This window comes from Leptidea sinapis, chromosome 33 (assembly GCF_905404315.1).
Source record: "Leptidea sinapis chromosome 33, ilLepSina1.1, whole genome shotgun sequence".
Taxonomy (NCBI): Eukaryota; Metazoa; Arthropoda; class Insecta; order Lepidoptera; family Pieridae; genus Leptidea; species Leptidea sinapis.
The window spans coordinates 8208307-8235961 of record NC_066297.1 but is presented as its reverse complement, the minus strand read 5'-3'; the positions used below and the strand labels follow the sequence as shown (position 1 = coordinate 8235961).

The window sequence follows — 27655 nt, the reverse complement described above, 5'->3', positions numbered from 1 at the left end:
ACTTTGAAAGACATCCCAGCAACAAACATTATCAATTTTGACGAAACTAATCTTTCGGATGACCCAGGATCATCAAAGTGTATACTTTTTTTTTAATGAAAATAAGGGACGAGACGAGCAGGACGGTCAGCTGATGGTAATTGATGCGTCCTGCTCATTACAATGCAGTGCCGCTCAGGATTCTTTGAAAAACCCCAAAATTTCTGAGCGGCACTACAACTGCGCTCGTCACCTTGAGACATAAGATGTTAAGTCTCATTTGCCCAGTAATTTCGCTAGCTACGGCGCCCTTCAGACCGAAACACAGTAATGTTTACACATTACTAATTCACGGCAGAAATAGGCGCCGTTGTGGTACCCGTAATCTAGACGGCATCCTGTGCAAAGGAGCCTCCCACTGGTGCAAAAGAGCGTCCCACTGGTATATTCCGACGCGGGGTAAGATATCCTGAAAGGATTGCCAAGTCCACTAAAAGAAACATATCCGTTATGTTCACAGCAATAGCGAATGGCCATCCTTACCCTTGTATGTAGTGTATAAAGCTACAATCTTATATTCTGAATGGATTACTGAAGTACCGCCGGGTACAAGGTACAATTTCACTAAATCAGGATGGTTTGACAGCGCCATGTTTGAATTCACAAAATATAGTTTATTCGTTCTAATTTTAAGATAGTATTAGAAAAACAGGGTACCTACGTAGTTTGTCAAACTTTGATAAAACATTTTTTTTTTCTAAATAACTACATTTTTTGATTCTATATTTTTTTTATTTAAAATATTATTTCTAATGTTCTCCAAATCTCGAGACTCATAACTAACATGCGACAACCCACAACAGTTTGTTAGAAGTTGTATGGAAATGAGCAATAATCGCTGGGTAACACTGCCCACTGATTTTATTACAAAACTGCTTAAGGTTTATATAAAACTATCAAGCCTAAGCCTAGTTTTCATATATTTCTATTTGTGATTTATATTACGTATTAATAAGACTTAAATTTCTTAAAAAAATAGGCGTGGGCAATGTTGGCAAGAAACACAGATTATTTTGCCCGTCATAAAAATCGAAGAAAAATCGTTTTAACTTGTAATATATTTTTTCAATTTTATAAGTAATGCATTCGTATGATCGTAATACACCTAAAAAATTAAGAATGTATATACATTCCTATAGAGAAACAGGATGTTTTATTCGACTTTATAAAAAAAACGGGCAAAGTTGGCTTATTTGACGGTAAGTTTTTAATAAATATTTGTTTATTTGTTTCGTTGCCAAGAGTTGCAAAGCGCGAGAGGCTGTACTAAACAAGGGGGGACAGAACCAGATGATCAAGCTGTCTCACTGGTACCCAGACACGGAGTATTCTGGGTGCGTTGTTACCAGAGCTGACAAGGAGCTTCCCGCTGCTAAAAGGTATCTTTCATTATTGTTATCATCAGCAACCTCTGATTTCTCCTTAGCCTTTGACTCAAGATCAATTTTTAGTTTATTAATCACTTAAATAAAACACTTTTAAACGATTAAAACGCGTATAATTGTAACTGTTCGGTCTTTGCATTGTATATTGTTTGGTAAAGTGCCAGTTAATTTCAACTGTGGAGATCGAACTTGCTAAGGTGCCATCTATCGCTACTGTACTTCAACCCTAAGTTGAAACCGGTAGCAAACGGTGGCGCTAGTCGCGACAATCGCGTGACGTATGTGTTGGCGCAACTCATAAGTCTACACAAGCTCTCTTCCGCTTGCGACCGCCGGACGAGAAGATGCCGTCCGAGACGTTCTGGGCTGCCCCTCGAGCCTCGAACCACGTGGGTTCCTGTAGTTCGTGCACCGGTGGATGCTGTGTGGCGAGGGGCAGTAAATGTAGGTGGTACATGCATTGTTGCTTTTTTCACGGTAGTTTTATTGCGCCTACCAAATAATCTACAGTCCATTCTTAAAATAGAACAGTAACTGTGTTTTTTGTACATTAGATTTTTGCGTAAAAGTCACATTTTTATTTTAGTTAACTCGGCGTTACAAGACCTTTCCAGATCTCGTCCGGGACGAGATTTAAATGTGTGACACTCGCGTTAATGAATGAAAATACTAATTAATCATTTTGTGTGTGTTTTGATTTTTTTTTATAGTTACTTTTCGATGTGCTTGATTAGTTCAGACAGTGATTATTAAATAAACAAAAAACAGATGAATTATTAAAACAATCCGACAAAGAATATTTCCTTCCTATTTTTTTCCCTTATATTATTGTCCTCTCCCATGTTTTTTACGATTGGCCGTTTTGGCGAAGGAGAACAAAACCTTGATACTTCAGTTTTTTGCTAAAGATTTTAGTTTTTTTTAGATTAGACGTTTCCACAGGATGCCGGCTAGATTATGGATGGGTGCGAGTCTTTTTTTGGCGTGAAGCAGTAATGTGTAAGCATTATTGGGTTTCGGTCTGAAGGGCGCCGTAGCTAGTGGCAAATGAGTCTTAAAACCTAAACACATGCTCGGATATGGTCCGGCCGAACCTTCGGACGCGGCACCGGACTGTATTCGATGGTATCTCGTATTGTACATCGCACAAAGTTATTATTATTACCGACCGGGCTGTACCGAGTACGTCGCCGGACCAATCTGTGCGAGGCGCCCACCGGACCATCCGATGGCCCGGCCGTATCAAATCCGACCATGTGTTGAGGCCTTAAGCTATTAAAATCTTGTCTCAACGTGATGAGCGCAATTTTGTATAAATCCAACTTAAAAATATCTTACTTAAAAAATCCGTGAGAAGGTTAATGTTAAAATGATGTAAGTTCTAAATATATATTGACTATTTGACGGTACATATATTGTAATTGAAATGATTTGTAAAACTATGAAAATGTAAATCTTGATTTAAAACAGTGGCAATGAGTATATATGCTATTTCTTTTCATTAGCTCAACAATTGACGAAGTAGCGGTAAATTTAAACAGAAATCAAATTTTTTTTGACATTCAAATTCAATGTCAAATAGTCAATGCCTTACACGAGTAAGTCAAGAAAGTATACAAAACAAAAGTTATTGAGTACTGTAGCTGCATCATCCACACACACCGTAAATAAATAAGAAGGTATGTGAGCATTTTATAAGCGACTAGCTGACCCGACAGACGTTGTTCTGTATTTAACAAATAAAATAATGTTTTTTATGAATTTGTCAATAATATATCATAACATCAAAAATTACTTCGTAAAAAATGCACCCTGCTGTCGTAATGAAATTGTTTCACAGCAGAACTGTCAAACCGTGCGTCAATAAATTCTCTCATAGAAATTATGTATGGAAAAACAAATTTGTTGTTTTTATTTAATTTAGCAGCATTTTCCTATTTATTCACCTTTTAAACCTTCTCTGGACTTCCACAAATAATTCAAGACCAAAATTAGCCAAATCGGTCCAGCCGTTCTCGAGTTTTAGCGAGACTAACGAACAGCAATTTATTTTTATATAAATAGATTATTCTGACATTTCAGTACTACAACTACAAAAACGAAATTACCGCCAAAACCAAAAAGCAATTCTAACCCCAATAACGCCGTCCCTGACCTGGGATATTATGATCAGTTCCTAAAAACAACATCAAAGTCCTTCACAGAGACGAACTCTACTACAAATGATACTGAATCGAAGACGACTTGGTACGAGCTACAAGCGACAGATGAGTTTAGCACCACTGAAATACCTGATGAAGAGTTGTGGGAGAATATTGGTCCGTTGAAGAATAGTACTGTGGAGAATTTGATGGATGTGGAACTATTGTTCGATGGAAATAATACTGGGGTATGTATTCATTTTAATACCTATATATTATATATACCAGCATTAATGAAGTCAGGGCATTTGCCACTCTTAATATACCAGCTGTTTTAGAGCCTAATGGTTATAGCCGCCGCGATGGCAAGCGTCCTGACCGAATGACCATGGTGGCTTGGCTACGGGGAAGGGCGCTGGTGTGGGACGCGACTTTCGTTGACACTCTGGCTCCTTCTCATGTCCAAGTTACTTCATTTGGTGCGGGGACTGCTGCTTCGACTACCAAAGACAGCAAACGTCGCAGATATGTCGGTGTCAGTGAGTCATACATATTTGTGCCGTTTGTTGTCGAGACACTTGGCCCGTGGGGCCCACAGGCACGGAGAATGTACAAAGTACTATCTTTGCGCCTCAATAGGGCTACTGGAAATCCAAGCGCTTTCAACTATTTCGGTCAACGGATCAGCCTAGCTATCCAACGTGGAAATGCTGCCAGTATTCTTGGTACGCTTCTCCGTAATGATAGCGTTATTTTAATTTAATCATAGTACTGTGAATATAGTTATAAGATTTGTTTTGCTTGAATAAACATATATGCTTACCTATACGATATCTAAAATTATTTACTGTCTAGTCAAGGAAATTTGATCAAAAGTGTTTTTTTATAACAAATTTCAATACCACCTACTAAAATTGACAAACAAGCTAATATCAAAATGTAAAATTAAATAGAATAAGCTTCTACGAATAAATTATGAATTACACAATGACTAACAGAAATTGGGTGAAGTTACGCCCTAACTACAGATAATTTTTACTCTAACGAGCCCCTAACTCGTCAACTGTTGAAACGGAAGTGCCAGCAGGTTAGCGAAACTCTAAGAAGCTAGCGAAGCTTTCAATCTTAGCCGGATTATACTTCGTGGCCGTTCACAATACTGCAATTACTACTATTGCAAACTTATGTCAAATCACTGCACGTTTCATACAAAACTAAATATAATTTTTTTCTTTTTCTCTTCTTCCTTTTCTTCACTCTCCCCTCCTGTCACTATCTACACTAGATTATATGTCATTTAATTTACTAGCGTATTTACAAAAAACTGTGATAATCATATTGGTAACACCAGGAACAAACAAACTTGTTATGCTCTCTACTCGAGTTACGTTAAGTCGAGCTACTAAGGCGATCTATAGATACTAAGGAGATCTATTTAAATAGCCTAAAATTAGCCTAGGGTGATGAAACGCAACTTGGCTTTTGCATTGCTGTCACAGCTTAAGCTCAGCATAATTTTTCAATGTCAATTCGAATGTAGATTCGTACACTTACGGACTGCACAGAATGGAAGCCTTTGGATAAACAAAAATTGCGAGGCAGCAGCAGAAGCAGAGGTATACAGAGTTGATAGGAAGTCATCAGGTAAATAGCGAGGCCATTATGCATTCGAACTCCTAAGAACCGTACAGAATGGAATCCTTTGGATAAACAAAAATTTCCATGTAGAAAATAAACAGATGTACACAGACGAGATAGGAATCGGAATAGCATCAGGTAAATGGCGAGTCCATTATGGATTCGTACAAGTGATATAACTTTAAAAAAAAAATATTTATTTATTTATTAGAATTTCAATTTTACGCTAACATTACAGGGTGATCCTAATGCGCTAGTGTAGTTGTCCATAAAATTAATCTATACTAATATTATAAAGCTGCAGTGTTTGTTTGTTTGAACGCGCTAATCTCTGGTACTACTGGTCCGATTTGAATGATTCTTTCAGTGTTGGGTAGTCCATTTATCGAGGAAGGCTATAGGCTATGTTTTTTTTTTCAAAATTAGGGATTCGTAATAAAATTGCTATTTTGTAAAATCAAGGTGTAAAATCGAAAACCTATTTTTGCGTGCGCTGCAAAAACTATTGACAATAGAACAAAATGATGTACAATATATATATAGGCAATATTTTATTACTTATAAAACTATCGCGTGAATTATACTTTATATGGCAAAACAACGTTTGCCGGGTCAGCTAGTTATATATAATATGTCAAACTAATAGATACAATTTAAAAGCTTAGTCATATAGATTATATAGGCGCTACTCACACAATAATAATAATAATAAGTAAATATTAGTCACACAATGTCAAATGTCAAAACCAGCTGAAATACAATCGAAAGAACTAAATTGTTATAAACATATGATAAAAATAAAAAATTACAAGTCAATATTTTGTCTTAATATTTAAATAATTTCTATAATACAAGAGGCCGCCTTTGTGAACTCAGTCAGAGTACATGTGAAGAGATCGACACGTTCTGATACGGCATTAAGAGTGCGCAGCGCTCGAGTAAGCGGTGCGTCGCGTATAGTCGAAGCTGTTCAAGGGTGGCTGAGTCGTCCTTCTTACCCCGCAATACCGTGAGAAGGTACTTGGCATGCGCAACTTCCCTTCTTGTTTCCAATTTGCTGTATCCCACCATACCTAGGACGAACAAAGTTGGATACAGCAACGGATAGCCAGGATACACCCCATACAACTTCAAATATAAGTACCTTGCAAATCTATTTTGAATTTTTTCTATCATCTGCTTATATTTAATTTCATTCGGTGCCCATATAACCGAATCATGCTCTAAGTGACTCTTCACCAGAGCTTCATATAGGGCACGCACGGCATTGAGGTTAGTGAAACCGTTTGATTGCCTCAATATAAAGCCTAGGTTACGGTACGCCTTATTGCATATTTTGGTTATATGTTTCCGGAATGTGAGAATTGTACTCCTAGATCTTTTACCTCTGCGACGCGTTTCAATGGCACGCAACCGACACAGTACTGGTGGTGGCGGGGGTCGCACGAACGACTAAATATCAGGACCGAGCACTTTCTTACGTTGAAGAGTAGGTTATTTATTATAATAACAAATGCTTAGAATTCAAATAGCGAAATCTCAAGTCTATTTTATAATATGTAATTATTGGGATTGAACAGGTTATTCTCTGTAAAGTATATATGTAGATGGAGCCGCAACCTGAGAGTTGAACAAGATATACCAAGATTTACGAAACATTCGTCACTCGAACGGTTGGCTCAGTTGGAAGAGCGCTCAGGTGGAGTCCGCGACGGGTTCGAGCCCCGCATCGTTCATAAATTTTAGTTACAAATCTAATTTAAAAGTAAAATAGTTGTTGACACATTTGAGAATTTTCAGCATAAAATAAAGCGCTCGATTGAGTTGTATGAGCGCTTTCGTCGTCGCCGCTTGCAGTCCGAAACAGGCCTCAATGATGAGCAGACCACGAAGATGGTGGTGTCCTGTCGGAACTCCAGGAGGTTCCGCTCCGCCAGGGAAAGGTGGTGGTTCATTGCGATCAGCAACTGTGATAGCCCTAAGGTTAAACCTGCTCTTATATATTTCTTTATTTATCTAAGGTAGTGACAATAACATAACGTGTTGCAACAACATTTTGTAAGCGTCAAGAAGCTGACACTGATGTACAGTTCGTAAAGGGACTTTGACATGGGGAGAAGAACTCATCCCAACCTGTTTAATATAATATTATACAATTTTAGATGGCTTACGCAGAACCAGACAAGAACCATGCATCATTATCATCTAAATAATCTACTATACTGTAGAAACCCTTCTTTGTCAAAGAAGCTTTAATATATTTCTTGTATTTGTGCCCAGTGTGTACTAGGACTTAGTAGAATCGAATAGTGTAACCAACGAAAGACCTCACCGTACATCATCCAAATGGGTTTGATTTTCAAAATTCTTATGGGTTTGTTGAATCAGTTAAATCGTTGGATTTTTTTCGCTACTTTTGTATTCTTCTTCTTTCGCATCTTTTAGAAGGCTTGGATCCTTTGTGATTGAAGTGTATTTCTTCTTCTTCTTTTGGTAAATATTTTTTTTTAAAAAGAAAATAGAATTTGGTTGCTGTATGTAGCTACAGCATTCGAAAACTCCACGTATGTCTACAGATATGGTAGAAGAACCTTTAATTTTTAAAGAACTTTTTGCCATGTTCGACCAAACAATGGAATGAATTTCCTTACGCGGTGTTTCCAGGACGATACCTCATGGGAACATTGGAAAAAGCGTGTACGAAATAATCTGCAGCGTTCCTGTGATTCCTTTGGTGTTGAAAGAGATTATGGGCGGGTGTGATAACTTGTTTTTTATATAAAATATATATAAGGGGGAGATGGAGCATAAAATACTACTCACAATAAGTAAAGCATTTGCTTATAGTATAAAAATTAAAAACGTTTGGATGAAACACGGCAAAATTCACGTGAAGAAGCAGCTAATTTATAATTTACACATTAATACCTACTGCATAAATTTTGATTTGTCATCATCATCAGCCGGAAGACGTCCACTGCTGGACAAAGGAATCCCCCCCTCAAATCTCCACGACGATTGGTCCTACGCTGCCCTCATCCAACCTATTCCGGCGATCTTGACCGATTGACTTGATTCATCTTGTGGGGGCCTATCAACAGTAAGTCTTCTGCTACGTGGTCGCCACTCGAGGAATTTCTGCCCCAACGGCCATCTGACCGTCGAGCTATGTATCCTGCCATCGCTCTCCATTGCTCTCTGAGCAACCATGAGCCTCCTCATAAAAACCATGGCGATCACGTAAACCGTAAGTCATCACTGGCAACACACGCAGGTTAAAAATCTTCGTCTTTAGACACTGTGGTATTTGGGACGAGAAGATTTTACGGAGCTTCTCGAACGCTGCCTATCCGAGTTGCAATCGACGAGTGACCCACTAACTGGATTATTGGTATTTTCGAGAGTACAGTTCCAACTGATATGCTTATGAATTTTGATTACTTCAAAACAATATGTTTGTGAATTAAAGAGTTCTTGCCGTGCCCTTGCCTTGTCAAAAAACTGCTTGCTTATCTTTGCCGCTCGTTGCTGGCCTAATAATATCTAAACTCGTAAGGTGAAGTATTGTTCGTCTGGTCACCTATGTGTCGTCCTTTATTTCCAGGGTCTGGATGTCAGATACAAGTTTCTGATGACAAACGGCGCCGCTGACGACTTCTGGCACCATCACTTCTCCGCTGATGAGTTCTGTGAGTTTTTATTTTGACTTTCAATCAAATCGGTGCCATATACTTTACCAGTTTGAAGGTCCTTTGCACCGGATACCGGCTAGATTATGGGTACCAACAGCGCCGATTTCTGCCGTAAAGCAGTAATGTGTGAGCATTGTTGTGTTTCGGTCTGAAGGGCGCCGTAGCTAGTGAAATTACTGGGCAAATGAGACTTAACATCTTATGTCTCAAGGTGCCGGGCGCGATTGTAGTTTCACTCAGAATTTTTGGATTTTCAAGAATCCTGAGCGGCACTGCATTGTAATGGGCAGGGCGTCTTATTACCAGCAGCTGAACGTCCTGCTTGTCTTCTCCCTTATATTAAAATATGTAGGTACGTTCGTTATTCCTTATTCATTATCATATGTACATTCTGTTATACCCCGCCTAAGAATACAGATCTACAAATATCTATGTTTGCGTGAGAGAAGAGTAAGGGTAGTTCTTAGGCCGTCTCCTTCGTCAGTAATCCTCAAGCCTCTATAGATAGTCTATACCAGAGGTTCCCAATTTTAATTGGCCATGTAAATATTCAAAAAATATGTAATGAATATAATATGACCATTTAAAATTGAATTAATAATACCAAACTTGCGGAAAATAAAACGGTAATAAAAAGTATAACGTATAACTATTACAATACATAATATGATAAGTAATATTATTAAGGGGTTTTATTACTATTTCACATAATCTATTTTCTCATAGTAAAAAATATCATAACATTTTATTAAAACAAAAAAATAAGAGCGTATATTTTAGGTCACGTTGGATATTCTCTAAATATTTTTTGATGGTGATTATATTTTATCCCGTTGTAAAATATGTATGGATTAATATTCCAGATGTGCTCCCGATATTACTGACATACACGTTCGCGTACTTACTAGTGATGGTCGCAGTAGTGATGTGCAGCGTCGAACTCCGCTCTCGGCATTTGCTGCACTCGACATACAAACTGTTTCTGATATCGATAGTAGTACAACACTGTGGTGTGCTGATGCAGGCGCTAGCTGGGATACGATATGCAAGTAATGGTGTTGGAGCGCCTTATGCTAAAGTATTTGGTAAGTAAGTTAGCGTATTTCAATGAAATAGTTTTGAAAAGATTGAAACGCGTCCAATTATATCTGAATTTAACCTTTATTGTTCAGGTAGATGCTTTTGGGCGTCAGGGGCTATCCTATCTAAAATAGGCTGGCCGTATTTGTCGTCACGCCAGCATTAATGAGTCATCCGTAGGGTTTTTGCCACTCTTAATATACCAGCTCTTTTAGAGTCAAATGGTATTACCCGCCTTGGTAAGCGTCCTGATGGAATGACGCTGGTGGCTTGGGCATAGGGAAGGGCGCTGGTGTGGGACGCGACTTGCGTCGACACTCTGGCTCCTTTCATATGTCCAGTTGGTACTGTGGCTGCTGCTTCGACTGCCAGCAAGACAGCACGCATCGCAAATATGACAAACGTCTCAAAAAGTCGCGTGTTCGAGTCTCGCATCGTTCATAAATTTTGGTTACAAAATTATAAAAAAAAATCATAAAAGGTTCCGCTATTTCCTTTTCAGGTTCGGAATCTTTAAAATAAAAAATACTTATTATGAATTATGTTTGCTTTCAGGCCAGTTCTTCTGCGGTGTATCCGAGATGACTTTCTTACTTCTGCTGTTACTGATGGCTAAGGGTTACACCATCACCCGTGGTCGACTTAAGGCTGGCTTCACCGTCAAACTGACCGTGTTCATGTGTTGTTACGTGGTCACTTACGTTGTACTGTTCATCTACCAAGCTAAGGTTAGACTAAAATAGTGCATAGTTTAATTTATTTGTCAGTGTGACATGAAGAAATCTAGATTCTTTGGCGTTGCGCATAGATGTGGGTTCTCTCTACATCTTCTACCGCATTATCACGGGGAGTGTTCATATTATAGAATTGTTTCACAGTCAAACCGTGCGTCACTGAAATCTCTCACAGAAAATATGTCCATACAGAACAAATATTCAAAATAAAAATAATTATGGGTCCCAAATCGAAATAGAAACTAGCCTATCTCTCAAGTTGGACTAAACTGCACTCCATGAAGTAATCCCCATCAAAATCGGGTTGATACCAGCGACCGAATTCCGCCACCTAACATTACGTCAAAATGCAAAATACCACCCGCATTACGTTGACGTCTGGCATTCTACAACCGCGCGATTTGCAAGGAATTTCTTGTCTCGCACAACCACTTTGTGGAATCAATTACCGGTTGGTTTATGCTGGCTGTTTCCTGAATCCATCAGACCAGATCCATCCAGATTTGTACACAATGGCATAAAAAGGCATTTATTTACTCAAAATTGATTCCTTTAGAATCCTTTCTGATGTCATTTCTAATATACTAGACACTACTACCGCTTCGGAAACAAATGGCGCTCTGAGAGAGAAGAAGCGGCGCAAGAAACTTTTCCAGCATTATTTTTAATGAAATATACAATGTTGTACTGTCATTGCTATTGCTATAAAATAATTAATCATAATCTAGTCCCAGGTTGTTGGATCACGTAGATATTAAGCTGTGGAGTAGTAGAATTTAAGACGGAGCCATTTTTAATAAAACATTAAAATTTATTTATTGATAATGTCTAAAGCTAATGTATAAAATATATGTAATATTTGTAAAATATATATAAATAATGTATCTTATGAAGCCTATTAGAATTAGTTACAAGTAATCCCTTATTTGTAGTGTTACAATAGTGGCGACACTCGACAGGGTAATGCCCACATGCCACTTCCACTTATTTTTTCTGGTCTGTGGTCCGCAACATCGTACCTAGGTAATACTGAAATTATAGAATATGAAAAACGGCTTAATATAGAAAGTTGCCAATAGTTTTTCGAAGTAATCTCCGTTCCTCTCTACACATCGTTGCATTCGATGGAACCACGGAGAAAAGCAAAAGCAGTTGGCCCATTCTTCCTTAGTACGAAAATGCCATAGAAGAGACCCCTTCTATGGCATTTTCGTACGCTTTCACTGCATCTTCAGGGCTCATGAAGCGAACACCTCGAATTTTATCTTTAGTTCTTGGGAATAAATAAGAGTCGCAGGGCGCCAGGTCAGGACTGTATGCGGGATGACTCATTATATCGTCACCTGCCATAGTCAAATATTTAACAGTCCGTTTTGCGCAGTGCGCTGAAGCATTGTCGTGGTGAAGGAGGAGCCTGCTTCGAGGGCGCTGCTGTCGATTTTTTTCCAAGACAACAGGCAAACAGCGATTGACACACCAGTCTGCAGTAACTGTCCTTCCATATTCTAGCACAACTGTCGCGAAATGACCTTTCCGACCAAAGAATGAGGCAATTATCCTTTTTCCTTGACTTCTTCCTTTCTTTAACTTAGTTGGCCGATCCTCGAAAGGAAACACCCACTGAGCTGATTTGCTTTTGGATTCGGGTTCGTAGCAATATATCCAGCTTTCATCACCTGTGACGATGTCAAATACAGCATTTGAGTCACCGCCGTTGAACTTATCTAACATTTGGCGACACCAGTCCATGCGAAGGTGTTTCTGGTCGTCGGTTAAAGTATGGGGAATCTATCTGGTACAAAGCTTCCTGACGCCTAAATGATCGTGTAATATTTTTTGAACATGACTCATACCAATGCCTAGGCTTGCCCGTATCTGCTGATAGGTCACTCTCTTATCTTCTTCTATCATGCGTCGCACAGCACTGATGTTATCTTCAGTACTCGATTTTAAAGGACATCTCTCACGCGGATCATCAATGAGATTGCTACGTCCACGTTTAAACACGTTAAATCATTGACCGAAAATTTTCGACCGATCCATCGCTTCCTTGCCATATTTGATGGGAGCGATCCGTCGTATGACTTCGCCATAAGCAACGAAATTTAAGCGAGTATGCTTGTTGCTTAGTGCTAACTATGGGTCTTATGAAGAAGCTCATGGTCGCACAGAGAACAATGAAGAGGTTTATGCTTTGAGTTACCCTGCGAGATCGAATCAGAAATAAGGAGATCCAAAGTCACTGACATAGCCCAGGTGATTGCGAAACTGAAGTGGCAGTAGGCAGGGCACATAGCTCGACAGACAGATGGCCTTTGGGTAAAGTCCTCGAATGGCGACCTCGTACCGAAAACGTAGTATTGGTAGGTCCCCACAAGATGGACCGACGATCTGGTCAAGATCGCCGGAATACGTTGGATGAGGGTAGCGCAGGACCGCTAGTCATGGTGATCTTTGGGGAAGCCTTTGTCCAGCAGTGGACGTCTTCCGTTCGGCCTATAAGTAAGTTATATTTTCCAGGCGTTTGATCCAGGTGAAGTGCTGTATATCTATGAGAGTCCAGCTGGCTACGGACTGATAGTGCTCCGGATTGCTGGCTGGTGTGCCTTTGCTTACGCAACATTTTTCACAGTCAAAAAGTACCCGGAAAAGGTATTTATTATTTGTTATATAAAACTTGGTTTTTGTTTTAAAAATTGCTTTAAGTATTTTTTTATTACAATAAGGGACGAGACGAGAAGAGTAGGTCATTCAGCTGATGATAATTGATACACCCTGAACCAAGAAAGCTCCTTGAAAACCGCACTGTGGAGGACCGCCACACATCCAGATGGTGAGGATGATATCCTAACTGTCGTGCGAAGGTGGGATTCGGCGGCAGGAATCCGGTGAAAAAGGTGGCCTCCGGTCCTCGACACTAACCTATGCGAAAAATAACGGCACTAGGCCGTTACTTCACGCCCGTATTCTGTTTGAGTGTTGTAATTAATCCTTATTTCCGTTGTGCTGACGTCATAAGACGGCAGCATGACTCTCCCACTTCTAAAAAGCCTTACGACACCTTTGGGCCTATTCTTTTTACGCCCCGGGGAACGCTTGCAGGCAAAATCACAGTCTGTGAAGCCTGACCTGTAACCACGACCTTTTCGGGCATTCTTGTCGTATGTGATCCACTTTTCAGTAAGTACCAGTTATCAATCTCTTCAAAAACGATTGGGTGTCATATTTTCAATAAAAAAATCTACGGAACCGGTGTTTTAGAATACTTGTCAAAGATCAATTTTGAATCTTACTAGACTACAAGTCCCAAATAACAGTGACTCTGTCAAGTGATTTGTCTATGATAATATTTATGGAGGCCTGCAGTTTATTTATAGAGTAAGTATTTTTGTTTCAGAACATGTTTTACTGTCCATTCTTCATCTGCGGCACGATTTGGTTCTACGCTGGACCACTGTTCATACTAACTGCCAACTCTTATATTGGTAATATGACTTTATACTTTTTTATCACAAAAATCGAAGTGACGACATTAACGTACAATAAACAACTAGATTCACAATCACGCTCGCATCACTCGCTCACGCGCATTGTCCGAAGCAAAACTCTGCTTACGCGTCAACTAGGCAGAGTTTTCGTTCAGTTTCGATCGACGACGCTTTGAATACCACGCAATGATAGTGTTCAGTAAAAACTGTCCAAATAACAGCATGTGTTGTATTTCAGATAACTGCCCTTTTAAATTAACAAAATTTTGCAACTTACTTGACGTTTTTAATTTTTTGCTAAATAATAACATTTCAATTGCTTAAACAAAATGATCTTGCATCGTGTTCGCGTCCGAGCTTTTTATGAGCGTATACAATAAGTAGACTTTGAATATTACTGTCACGAAATAAGGTTTTAATTTCAATGAATGTTTTCATGTTATCTGTATAAGTTAATGTATACGTATATACAACGTCGATCGGACATTATTTAACGACCTTTTAATAGGCGATTGGCAGCTAGCTGTTTATTGTACGTCAATCGGCGATCAGCAATATTTTCATGTAATGGTTTTTAAGTAATACGCCCTGCCCATAACAATGCAGTTTCAAGATTTTTTATTGAACCCGAATAAAATTAATCTTTTTATTTAAAATAGGATTTAACATCAAAAAGTACCACCCATTCGTTTCGTAACATATTTCGTTTTGTATATTTTCTAGGATCATGTTACAAAATATATATCGCCCAATAAAAGACTTACTAACTAGACATAACCCCGAGCAGGCATAACAAGTTTATGTTTATTCCTCGTGTTAAAATTATGAATGTCGCAGTTTCTAGGATATTCGTGTAATGTGCTTATGAACATACAGAACCTTATCAAGAATATATTGACATGCAAAAATGTCTATTATATATATATATATATATATATATATATATATATATATATATATATATATATATATATATATATATATATATATATATATACATATATATATATATATATATATGTAATATATTAATGATTCTTTAACAATATTTGAGATATAAGATGTTATCATTAGCTCATTATAATCATTTACAAACAACAAAAACAATTTAATAAAACGAATATTTTTCATTAAATATGGTACTGTTATGGACAAGTCTCCATACAAGACCCGCTCGTCTGAATGGAACATATGACAACAATATATATACAACAACAACAAAAGACACAGTCAGAAATGACAACAATAGAGTCACTCTTTTATACCGACTTTAAAAATAGAGGAGGTTCTCAATTCGTCGGTATGTTTTTTTACGTTTGTTACCGCAGAACTTTCGACTGGGTGAACCGATTTTGATAAATCTTAATAAAGCTTTCATACAAATATTTGTTGATGTCCGCTTACACTACATACACAAAAAAAAACCATGGAAAAGATATCTAACTCTAAAAGACCATTTTTATTTAATTCAAGGAACTTGAAAAAGGAAGGAACATTTAAATAACCAGTTTAACTGATTATTTTATGTAAATAAAAATATTATTTTTGAGTATTACTTTCCCTCATTAAAGGTTACCTTAACTTATTAAATCCAAATCTTTTTAGAACGTAAAGAAGTAACAAATATAAACACAGGCCAACAAATAAACATACAAACCTTTCCTTATATAATATGAGTGTGATTTTTGATTAAAAACCTACAAAACCTCCGACTAAACAGATCTTGATCGGAAAATAGGGACAGACGACAGACAGACAGGGAACGTAAAGCTTATAGCAACCCTCTTTTTTGTCTGGGCATAAAAAAATACGTAACTGCTACTCCACTGATGTCAGTGTCCAAATTGGATTTTAAATTCAAAATACGCAGCTGAAACTGAAATAACGTTTACATTGCTGCCTATTGACTAATAACATTTTAAAAAACTGGAGTAAACGCAGAAATGTATAGACATAGCAGTCAAAGGTATTATGGTGTCATTTGTGGCATGTGCCATATTTCGGCTTTGATTTTGTATGAGGTGAACTGTCTATATGTATAGGACGTCATTGTGCAAACCGAAACAAAATCGGTTACAAAAACTATAGATTCACTTACCTTTTCTATCATGCTGTATCTCCGTTAGAGATGTTCTTCTCTCTTCCACGCTTCGTTCGTCTTCCGGTTTCCACCATTTGATTGTTTTCAAAAATAGGTCCTTTATCTTCTAAATTTATTTATTTTTTTTATTATTATTTTATTATTTATTTATCTTTCCATAGACAGTGCTGGATTAACCACGTAGTAGAGTAGTAATTGCTACAGATCCCGCGTAAAACCCACCCACCGATTGAGCGTTCTTTGAGTGAAATTTATTAATACGTGGTACATAAAACTAATAATGATACGTATCCTGTCACCTATTGCTACAATAGACAACGAAGTCCTAATTCTGCCATAGTGTATTTTAGCCGAAAGGAAGAGAGATCAAGCTAACCCACTCGAGTAAAAGTTGTCTTTCTTCAAAATCAAGTAAACAAACGAAATAAAAGTAAGCTATACTCTAATGATATTGGTGAATGACCTAGCAACTTTAACAAAAAGTAAAACTTACCTTAATATAATTTGCTATGGGCCAGCGCTTGCGTAATCCGGCACTACCCATTCATAGTATACCCTATAATTTAGTTAAGAAGGGTAATCAAGCATGTAATCCATTCCAATATTCTCATAAAAACTATGTAAGTTCTTTAACTTTAATAATAAAAATTTTGATAAAAAAATAACCAAATGAAGTCTCCATGTATTTTTGTTGGTACTACTTATGCGAAAAGCAAGGGCCTTGTCTCGTAGTGATTGGTACGACTGGCGGGTGATATAAACATTAAAGGGTTTTCTTAATAATTCTTTTTTTTATATTATTTTCAGATAAGTGGGTTCGTGAGAGTGTCGTAACTGCTGTACTGTTATTTATAACGTTGAGCGGGCACGTCATGTTTCTAGTAAGTTTTATAGTTTAATTAAATCTGATAGCCAAAATGTGTATGAGCCGGAATGAACATTATGAAATCTATAACAAAGGTAATAAAGGTGCATATTGCTCAGCAGTTATGGACAAAAGTTATGGAGGTATAAAATCTTTTGTAACTGTGGCAACTATACTATATATTTGGCCCAGACATTTCGTATACACTGACACTATAAAATATAATCTAATCATATTGCGCTTAAATCTAATAATATTGGTTTACATACTTTCTAGATCATACAGTGTAAGAAATATATCAGCCTGGCGAAACTCTCGAAGAAAAAAGGCGATTCACGCGACTGTATGAAACGTGCAGTTATTGATAGATTGACAGATGACGGCTATAATCTTGTAAAAAACACTGATAGCCGAAATACACTTAGTTTTCAGCAACTATTCGCTTTCAAACTTAGCCGGATTATACTTCGACGCCAATCGCCTGTAATTACTACTATTTCAAACCATTCACGACTCGTGGTCACACCAGTTTGTCACACCAGTGTGACTACGAGTAATTTTTAGTCCTCGTGGTCACACCAAGGGTCTTACTACACCCTGTTGGTAATTGATATAAGTTATGTGTCAATTTCAATTCTCATGATATCGACATTCTCGATAGTTTAGATAACTAATGATTAAGGATAGAAATTGTTTTTTTCTCGTCTTCACACCACGGGTTTAACTACACTATTTTATTAAGATATAAAATTAGTTAAAACGTTAGTGGTGTAATAATTACCATATGTCGAAATAGGCAAAGATGTTTAACTTTTGTACATAGGTATATAATTAACGAAGTATTTCCATAAAATGGCCTAAAGAAATATTATTATTAATAAGTTTTGTTTGGGTATTAATGATAAAATTATCTTTCTCAATTTGTCTCTTTTTCCTTGGGCTTTTTTCAATGACTACTTCCATATCCTCTTTTAAGACAGTTAATAATTTCTTAACTGTCTCATAATTTTTGTTAATTATTTTGTTAAGTGAATAGTGCCAACTTTGGCAAACATTATTTGTTCTGTGTCGTTTCGTGTGACCGTAAACGTTCCATTCTGCAATGAAACTTTCATGTTTGAGCCAGTATTTCTTCATGTTCTCTAAAAAGTCTTTTACTTTGCCAACTGAGGCACCTAAATCTTTGGCTTAATTTTTTATATTTGAGTGGTAGTGCCATGTTGGGTCCTCACGGACACAACCGAATTGGGCCGGCACGCCCGGAGAAATACCACTCCCCCACTCGAAACCGGCGTGAAATAGCGGCTACGCCGCTGTGTTTCGTCCGGTGAGTGGGGTATCCGGAGGCCTACACCCCTCCTCCCAAATACAAATGGCAGCACAGCCTAAAACGAGACTACTCCAGGACGGTACCAGGCTATGCAGCCCTGGAGAATCCGTCCCTGGGCGTCCACAATTAGGGCCTGTACCTAACAGTGGTTGCCCAGGCTGCCCCGCGTATTCTGGAGGGGGCAAATCTGCGCTGACTCGGGGCAAACAGAGCAGGAGGCTCAAACCACCCTCCTCCACACTCGCTGTGGACTTTTGCAACATCAGGGGGCTTCGCTCAATTAAATGCCGTCCACTTTCACCTGGAGACGGCGAAGCCGGCCCTGCTCTTTTTAACCGAGACACAGATATCCTCCCTGGCTGATTCATCTTACCTTTCCTACCGGGGTATAATTTGGAACACTCCTTTATACCACGGGCTGGCGTGTGCGTTTACGTCAGGGAGGATGTCTGTTCTCGACGCCTGAGTTTTCTTGAAGAACAGGACCTATCCATCATCTGGCTGCGTGTAGACTGCGATGACCATCCGCGAATCTACGCATGCCTGTTTAGGTCCCATAGCGGTAACGCAGAGACTTACCGGCTCCTCGAACACATCCAAATGGCTACAGATTCCGTGTTGAAGCAGATCCCCACTGCAGAGATCGTGTTTCTTGGCGATTTTAACGCCCACCACGCCGTATGGCTAGGCTCACGTACCACCGATCATGCAGGGAGATCTGTTCACGACTTCGCCTTAGCATATGGTCTGACGCAACTGGTTATTGCGCCAACGCGAATCCCAGATGTGCAAGATCATACACCTTCACTGTTGGACCTTCTGTTGACCTCACATCCGGACGGCTACCTAGTTTCCGTTGACCCTCCTCTGGGATCGTCGGACCACTGCCTGATCCGCAGCACCGTGCCGATCACGCGCCCAACACGGCCCCGCTTCTTAGGCTGTCGCCGCGTGTGGCACTATAGGTCAGCAGAGTGGGACGAGATGCGGTGCTTTTTTGCATCCTACCCGTGGAGGCAGATCTGTTTTTCGCTGGGAGATCCAGATGCCGCTGCTGATGCTGTTGCTGATGTGGTACTGCAAGGTATGGAACTCTTCATTCCATCCTCCTCTGTTCCTATCGGTGGCAGGTCCCAACCATGGTTTGACCACTCCTGCAAAATGGCCTCTCGCCGAAAGCAGGAGTGCTATCAGGCTTGGGTCAGTGCGGTGGTATCTAAGGATGTCAATTCCAGCGAACTTAAAAAACACTTCAATCATGCCTCCAGGTCCTTCAAAAGAGTTATTGCTAACGCGAAGTCGAAACACATTGGCAGAATTGGCGAGAGACTTGCACGCCTTCCCTCGGGAACTCGTGCGTTCTGGTCGCTCGCCAAGGCTGTCCAAGGAAACTTCTGCCAGCCAGCCATTCCGCCACTGCACAGGGATGATGACTCGCTAGCCCATGACGCGAAAGAGAAAGCTGATCTCCTGGGCTCCCTCTTCGCGTCCAACTCGACTCTGGATGACCAAGGTGCACCACCACCGCATATTCCGCGGTGCGATTCATATATGCCGGAGGTAAAAATCCGGCATGGTGCCGTGCTTAAGGCGCTTCTCACCTTGGACATTCACAAATCGAGCGGGCCCGATGGCATTCCCCCGATAGTGCTGCGGACATGTGCTCGGGAACTGGCACCGGTCCTTACCCGTCTTTTCCGGCTCTCCTACTCATCAAGCGTAGTCCCGAAATTATGGAAGGCGGCTTTAGTGCACCCGATCCCTAAGAAAGGTGTACGCTCAGATCCGTCCAACTACCGCCCCATTGCCATTACCTCCATTTTCTCCAAAGTAATGGAGTTGATCATCAACCGCCAGCTCTTGGGATACCTAGAGGGGCACCAGCTGATCAGCGACTGCCAGTACGGTTTCCGTCAGGGTCGCTCAGCTGGTGATCTTCTTGCGTACCTCACCCATAAATGGGCGCAAGCGGTTGAGTCGAAGGGAGAGGCGTTGGCGGTGAGTTTGGACATAGCGAAGGCCTTTGATCGGGTGTGGCATAAAGCGCTTATAGCGAAACTGCCATCCTATGGGCTTCCCGAGAAGTTGTGCAAATGGGTCACTAGCTTTTTGGCTGATCGGAGCATCAAGGTTGTTATCAACGGTGCATGCTCCGACTTAAAACCCATAAACTCTGGTGTCCCGCAAGGCTGTGTGCTATCCCCTACGCTGTTTCTTCTGCATATCAATGATATGCTGCAAATCAGCAATATTCATTGCTATGCAGACGACAGCACGGGGTATGCTTCCTACACCGGCCGTGCCAACATGTCCCGGGATAGCGTCGACGAGAACCGGATCAAACTTGTGTCTGAAATCGAGACTATGCTTTGCAAAGTCTCGGAATGGAGCCGACAAAATTAAGTCCAATTCAACCCCAAGAAGACACAAGTTTGTGCGTTCACCACTAAAAAGTCTCCCTTTGTCGTATCCCCTCGATTCGAGATCATTCCTCTAAATGCCACAGCCTGTATTGGCATACTTGGCGTCGATATATCGAGCCACGTTCAGTTCCGTGGTCACTTGGAAGAGAAGGCCAAACTGGCCTCTAAAAAGCTTGGTGTTCTCAATAAGGCAAGACAGTACTTCACTAAAAGCCACCGCCTGCAACTTTATAAGGCGCAAATTCGGCCTCACATGGAGTACTGTTCTCACCTCTGGGCGGGTGCTCCCCAGTACCAGCTTCTTCCATTTGACCGCATACAACGAAGAGCGGCTCGAATCATCGACGATCAATTCATCTCCGATCGGCTTGATTCTCTAGCATTGCGTAGAGATGTGGGTTCTCTCTGCATCTTCTACCGCATTTATCACGGGGAGCGCTCAGAAGAGCTGTTCGGGTTGATTCCAGCGGCCGAATTCCACCATCGGACATTACGTGCAAAGTACCATCCGCATCACGTAGACGTCTGGCATTCCACAACTGCGCGTTTTCTTCGAAATTTCTTGCCTCGCACAGCCACTTTGTGGAATCAACTACCGGCAGCGGTCTTCCCGAACAGATACGACTTAGGGACCTTCAAGAAAAAAGCTTACTCCCACCTTAAAGGCCGGCAACGCATTTCTTGACACACCTGTTGTTGCGGATGTCCATGGGCGGTTGCCTCACCTCTCCCCATCCCGTAAGCCTCTAAAAAAAAAAATCTATCCTTAATAATTCGTTATCTAAACTATCGAGAATGTCGATATCATGAGAATTGAAATTGACACATCACTTATATCAATTACCAACAGGGTGTAGTAAAACCCTTGGTGTGACCACGAGGAATAAAAATTACTCGTAGTCACACTGGTGTGACAAACTGGTGTGACCACGAGTCGTGAATGTTTCAAACTTATCTCAAATCACTACACCTTTCATACTGAACTAAATTTCAATTTTTAATAAGGCAGTCCTGCCTCTTATTACATAGTATTTACATCCTCTTTGAAATATAATATACAATACTTGATGTATTTAAATAATTTCATTTAAGTTAGCAATAATCCATTCTTTTTCTTCTAAAGTTTTGTTAGGTTTTTTTTTGTTTGTCCTCTGTTTTGACTGCTTACATAATATGTATATTAGTGGAAACTTTATTGGTGTATGTACAATATTTTATGTATTTTCGTAAATGTTTTAAATACTCTTTGTTTCCTAAAATTAAATAAATAAATGCTATAATCATTGACGAACTATAAACATCTAGACTCATAATCGCCTATTAAAACGTCGTCAGAAATGTCCGGGTTGTGTTGTATATACGTATTAACTTTTAACATTAACAGTTATACAGATAACTTTAAAACATTCATTCAAATGAACACCTTATTTCGTGGCTGTAATTTTCTAATTCTATACGCTCATAAGAAGCTCATTGCTCATCATGTGATGCAAAGTCTCTTTGGCACATGACATTGGGGATGTATTTTGTTTTATCAATTGAAATGTAAAATTATTTAGCAAAATGATTAAAAACGCCAATTTATACAATTTGATAATTTAAATGAGCACTTACCTGAAATACGACACTCCATCCTTTTTAATAATACTGTCCAGTAGAACAGTCTTTCACTGAAAATTTTGTCATTGCGTGTCGTGGTATTCAAAGCGCGGTCGAAACACAACTGAACGAAAATTCTGCGTAACGGACGCGCGAGTTTTGCTTCAGAAAATATTTGTGCGTGATTGTAACTCTAGTTGCCTATTGTACGTCAATGGTAACACAACGAACCGGCGATGATGAATTTATTCTGTAAGTTTGTATTTAGTTTAGCCATTAGCGACGTTTGTCAGTGGATTGGTAGCTCAAGGTCTAATGCTGCCACCCATAACTGCACTCAGATTAATTATTATATTCAATAATAAATAGTTCGAATTGTTGATAAGAACACAAAAAAAATAATTATGTATTATATATTAATGTACGGTAAGCTTTTAATATTTTATATTTTGTTTTAGATTTTCCCTGTTATGTTTTTTGTTAATATCCCATGGCAACTAGTGAAATCAAACAGAAAATAAGTTTTTTCACTATATACTATAGTGAATTAATAATAATTATAATAAACAGTATAGCAATACAGACGAAGGGACATTTAAATCAAACTCAGCGCTCAAATGCGTGTTATTGCTACAAGCGCTTAGCATAGACTAAGCGAGTTGACTACAGCTGGTCACAACTTGTATTACAATCAAGTTGACAGTTCATTCTGTCGTACGTAGTGAAAATTACCTCAATAACTGACTTTTTGACATTTATATTTAGTTGCTGACATTACCTGTGTTCGCGAACAAGAACTTTCCGTACCACGTGAGGACGACGCAAATTGGTGTCATGCAGGTATGTCTAATTGGTGATGTTTTTAATGTATCGGAAAGATTTAAAGTCGCTAAATAAGACTCTAACTGTGTTATTAATAAACGTGGTGTAAAGTTATTGCAAATTTAGTCTTTATCTTACCTTTTTCCCTACAGAATTAAATGACAGAGAGAAGTAATTTAAGCTTGGAGTAAGTTTCCATTGCGTTTATAAATAAGACAGCAAATGTATGTCTATTTGGTCTATTTGTATGTATTACATAAATAGCTTTTAAAACATGAATCCGGGTTTCCGATAGCAGGATCAACCAGGGAGCGGCCGGCGAGTGCCAGAACCAAATCGTCTCTTGTTCACTAGTAGGTCTCGAAAACAAATTTACGCTGTTAATCACATCGCACGACCCGAGCGTAGCGTGCCGCGGTAGCAGCCGACGAGTGACAGAACTGAATCGGCCCTTTGTTCACTACTAAAAGACATTTATTTCCTCAAAATTGATACCTTTAGTTTTTTTTTGATGTCATTTCTAATATACTAGACACTACTACCGCTTCGGAAACAAATGGCGCTCTGAGAGAGAAGAAGCGGCGCAAGAAACTCTCTCAGCATTTTTTTTGCGCTCTTTTTTAACAAATATATAATATTGTACTGTCATTGCTATTGCTATAAAATAATCAAAACCTAGTCCCAGGCTGTCCGATCACTTATATATTCAGCTGTGGCGTAGTAGGATTTACGACAGAACCATTTTTTAATAAAACATTTAAATTAATTTATAGATAATGCCTGAACAGTGGCTGAGACTTTATTATAAAACTTTTATGTATCTTATAAGTACATGTATGTTCTATTTATATTTAAGGTAACCAGTCATCCAGCGCTGGACAGCTTCGGATCAAACGCATATTTTCCAACAAACGGCGCCCCGCAAACTGTTATAATACCACTCACAAGGTAAGAAAGTAAAATAAAAAAAACGAATGTGCCTCAGACCACACAACTGAAGAAAATATTAATTTATAAAATTGTTCAATAACGAAATGAAATTACTCTCCAAGTCAAGAAATCACCGTTCGCGTAACGCTAGCGTTCGTTCGTAAAGCTCACCTCATGCATTCACCTTACACATACATATCTATAAAAAGCCTGAGACGTCACAGGCTAAATTCTAGAATATTTCAACTCGAAAGTTGTATGTAAAACAAAATTTCGAATTATAAAGCTTATCTAATTAGGTTTAACTCAACGGTGAATGCCAGCTCGCTGTAAGATCTATAGAAAAATTATAAAATAGCTTCCTATATACGTTTTATTTCTTAGAAAAATCAAATTGAAGAACATGTGACGTCACATAAAGGAGGGGTTTCACATATGTAATCACCCGTGAGAAGCACGGTGACAGGAGTTAAAAATCTAAAAAACTTGTGTGACACAAAGATGGCTCTTCATCCGTGCAGTCTTATTTACAGTTGTTTCAGTAAATAGCTGATTAACTTGAGTTTCAGCCCAGTTTTGGTTTTTTTATCTTGCCTAAACACAAACATATAAAATTTATAAAAATAGACTTTCGAATGTTACAATTATATTATATTTCTAGTTCTAGACATGGGAGAAGGCAAATTGCGGTAGTCACTACCATAAGAAATGGTTGCTTCTTACCAGCACCTCAGACCATTCGAAAGTACTCTTTAACATCTCTACAACAATCCTTACCACCCAAAAACAAGAGTCACTTATACACCACAGTTATAAAACCAATCGGCCTTCGTTTAAGGATTTCCCAGAAGAGAATATTAACCGTAGGATCTCACTTAAAATCCCCATGTTAAGAATGCCACAAAATATCTAACATGTATCATTCAGGAGGCTGCTTGAAGGAATTATATAGGAAATATTATATAGCCTTTAGATAATTTATACGTCTAGATAGAGCCTCTTGCTGCTAGACAACTAATGAAAACAGGCCAGGTATATAACTTTAGTGTGCGTGATAAGCTACGTCTTACACTCACGATTTGTATGTCTTCTTTTATGAAAAGAAGAGAAGAGACGAGCAGGACGTTCAGCTAATGGTAATTGATACGCCATGCCCATTACAATGTAGTGCCGCTCATGATTTTTGAAAAACCCAACAATTCTGAGCGGCACTACAGTTGCGCTCGTCACCTTGAGACGATAGATGTTAAGTCTCATTTTCCCAGTAATTTCACTTGGTGTTAGTTGGCGTGCATCGCTCAAATTAAAGGTTAGTTCTAAACTCAAATTTTTTCAACCTTTTTCACAGTTATCATAGTCTATCTAGACGTATAAACTATAAATTAATGATCTAAGATATAGCCACTGGAAACAGAATGCTAGCAGAGATATAAGTACTAAAATAATGTGTTTAATTTTCAGGCGCACTGAAGAATTAATAGGAAGTATGTACCAATACTTACCCAGTGCACCACTTTCATTGGAAACTGAGCCGAAATTAAATGGCAACACTAAACATGTTCGATTACAAAATGGAAATAAACAAGATAGTACAGAGTCGAGCAAATCAGATTCAGACATCAACCCGCATGTTCCAAAAGAAATATTTACAGTTGAAAGCCAAATAACTAAGAACGAAAATTCAATACAAGAGGATAGAAGTACTAACAGCGCGCAAGAAATGACAAATGACAGTTCAGACAATGTGGCGAATAGTGTACCGATGTTGGGGGATTTGCCGAACGTTATGAGATCTAAGCGAAATATATTGGAGCCTATTCGGAGAGATGTTCCTACGTGGTCATTAGCGAAAGGTCCAAGTATTGTCGCTATGCACAAGAAAATTGAAGCTAAAGAAGGTATATAACTTTTATTTTGTTTTATAACAATTTTTGCTTAGCCCTGTTAGACATTTCTAGAATTGTATGAAGGCTAAAGAAGGTATATAACTTTAGTTTTAATTTTTAACCAATTTATGTTTAACCCCGTTAGACATTTCTAGAGTTATATGAAGCAAGAAGGTATATAACTCTTATTTTGATTTTCTCCAATTGCTGTTTAACCCCATTAGACATTTATAGAATTGTATGAAGGCTAAAGAAGGTATATAACTTTATTTTTAATTTTTAACCAATTTCTGTTTAGCCCCGCTAGAGATTTCTAGAGTTGTATGAAGCTTAAGAAAGTATATAACACTTATTTTGATTTTTAACCAATTTCTGTTTAGCCCCGCTAGACATTTCAAGAGTTATATGAAGCTAAAGAGGGTATATAACTCTTATTTTGATTTTTACCTATTTCTGTTTAACCCCGTTGGACATTTCTAGAATTGTATGAAGGCTAAAGAAGGTATATAACTTTTGTTTTAATTTTTAACCAATTTCTGTTTAAACCCTTTAGACATTTCTAGCCCCATATCAGGCTAAAGAAGAAACTTATATAACTCTTATTTTGATTTTCCAGAGGTATAACCAAAATTGTTATGATTGTTGCAATAGAAATCCCTTCGCTATTTATCTTACTATACCAACCAAAAATGATTTTAATTTCAATTTCAATTTCACCTTCGCACGACACGCCAAAAGTTACGATATCATCCCCACCATCTGGATGTGTGGCGGTCCTCCACAGTGCGGTTTTCAAGGAGCTTTCTTCCTCGTACCACGAAGCTGTGGAATGAGCTTCCTTGTGCGGTGTTTCCGGGACGATACGACATGGGTACCTTCAAGAAAAGCGCGTACACCTTCCTTAAAGGCCGGCAACGCTCTTGTGATTCCTCTGGTGTTGCAGGAGAGTGTGGGCGGCGGTGATCACTTAACACCAGGTGACCCGTACGCTCGTTTGTCCTCCTATTCCATAAAAAAAAAATACAGTATATACTACTCGTTATTTAAACGAAGTTAAAAAAGACAAATTAATTTCAAAGTGCCTAAAAATCCACCGCAATAAAATTAAGTTAAGCTTTAATATGTAACAACAAAAAGGTTTTACACCGCTTAAAATCCATTTTCATTTTTGGAATAAATAAAAGAAACATTTATTATTATCAAATTACTTATAATTCACAATAATTTGTCATAAAATAATTGCATTTTATCACTAAAATTATATGTAATCAATTACCTTACATTTGGCTCGTATAAAAAAAAACTTGCGCGCCATTTCCCATATTTTTCATAGTTAATAATTAAACGATTAACATGTTTGTTTTTTCCTCGCAAGTGTGTTGAAAAAGTGCGTATGAAACTCTTGAGCAACTTGCTCAATAGACACTCAGCTTATTTAAAATTACTACAACCACAGACTCATGTATAATGAGCAGCTTAGCTTATTTGTATCATAAAATACT

At 38.7% G+C, this 27655-nt stretch overlaps 1 protein-coding gene across 1 annotated transcript in view; it reads left to right on the top strand.

Moving 5' to 3' along the window:
- Positions 1-27655, top strand: part of LOC126974711 (transmembrane protein 145-like) — a 33784-nt gene that overhangs the window by 5962 nt on the left and 167 nt on the right. Inside the window, exons 3-14 of the mRNA XM_050822300.1 lie at positions 1282-1418; positions 3507-3813; positions 7004-7186; positions 8808-8892; positions 9759-9980; positions 10531-10703; positions 13230-13361; positions 14107-14194; positions 17106-17179; positions 23281-23355; positions 24194-24285; positions 25729-26165. Coding sequence (XP_050678257.1) covers positions 1282-1418; positions 3507-3813; positions 7004-7186; positions 8808-8892; positions 9759-9980; positions 10531-10703; positions 13230-13361; positions 14107-14194; positions 17106-17179; positions 23281-23355; positions 24194-24285; positions 25729-26165 — 2005 coding nt within the window. The remainder of the gene's footprint in view (positions 1-1281; positions 1419-3506; positions 3814-7003; positions 7187-8807; positions 8893-9758; positions 9981-10530; positions 10704-13229; positions 13362-14106; positions 14195-17105; positions 17180-23280; positions 23356-24193; positions 24286-25728; positions 26166-27655) is intronic.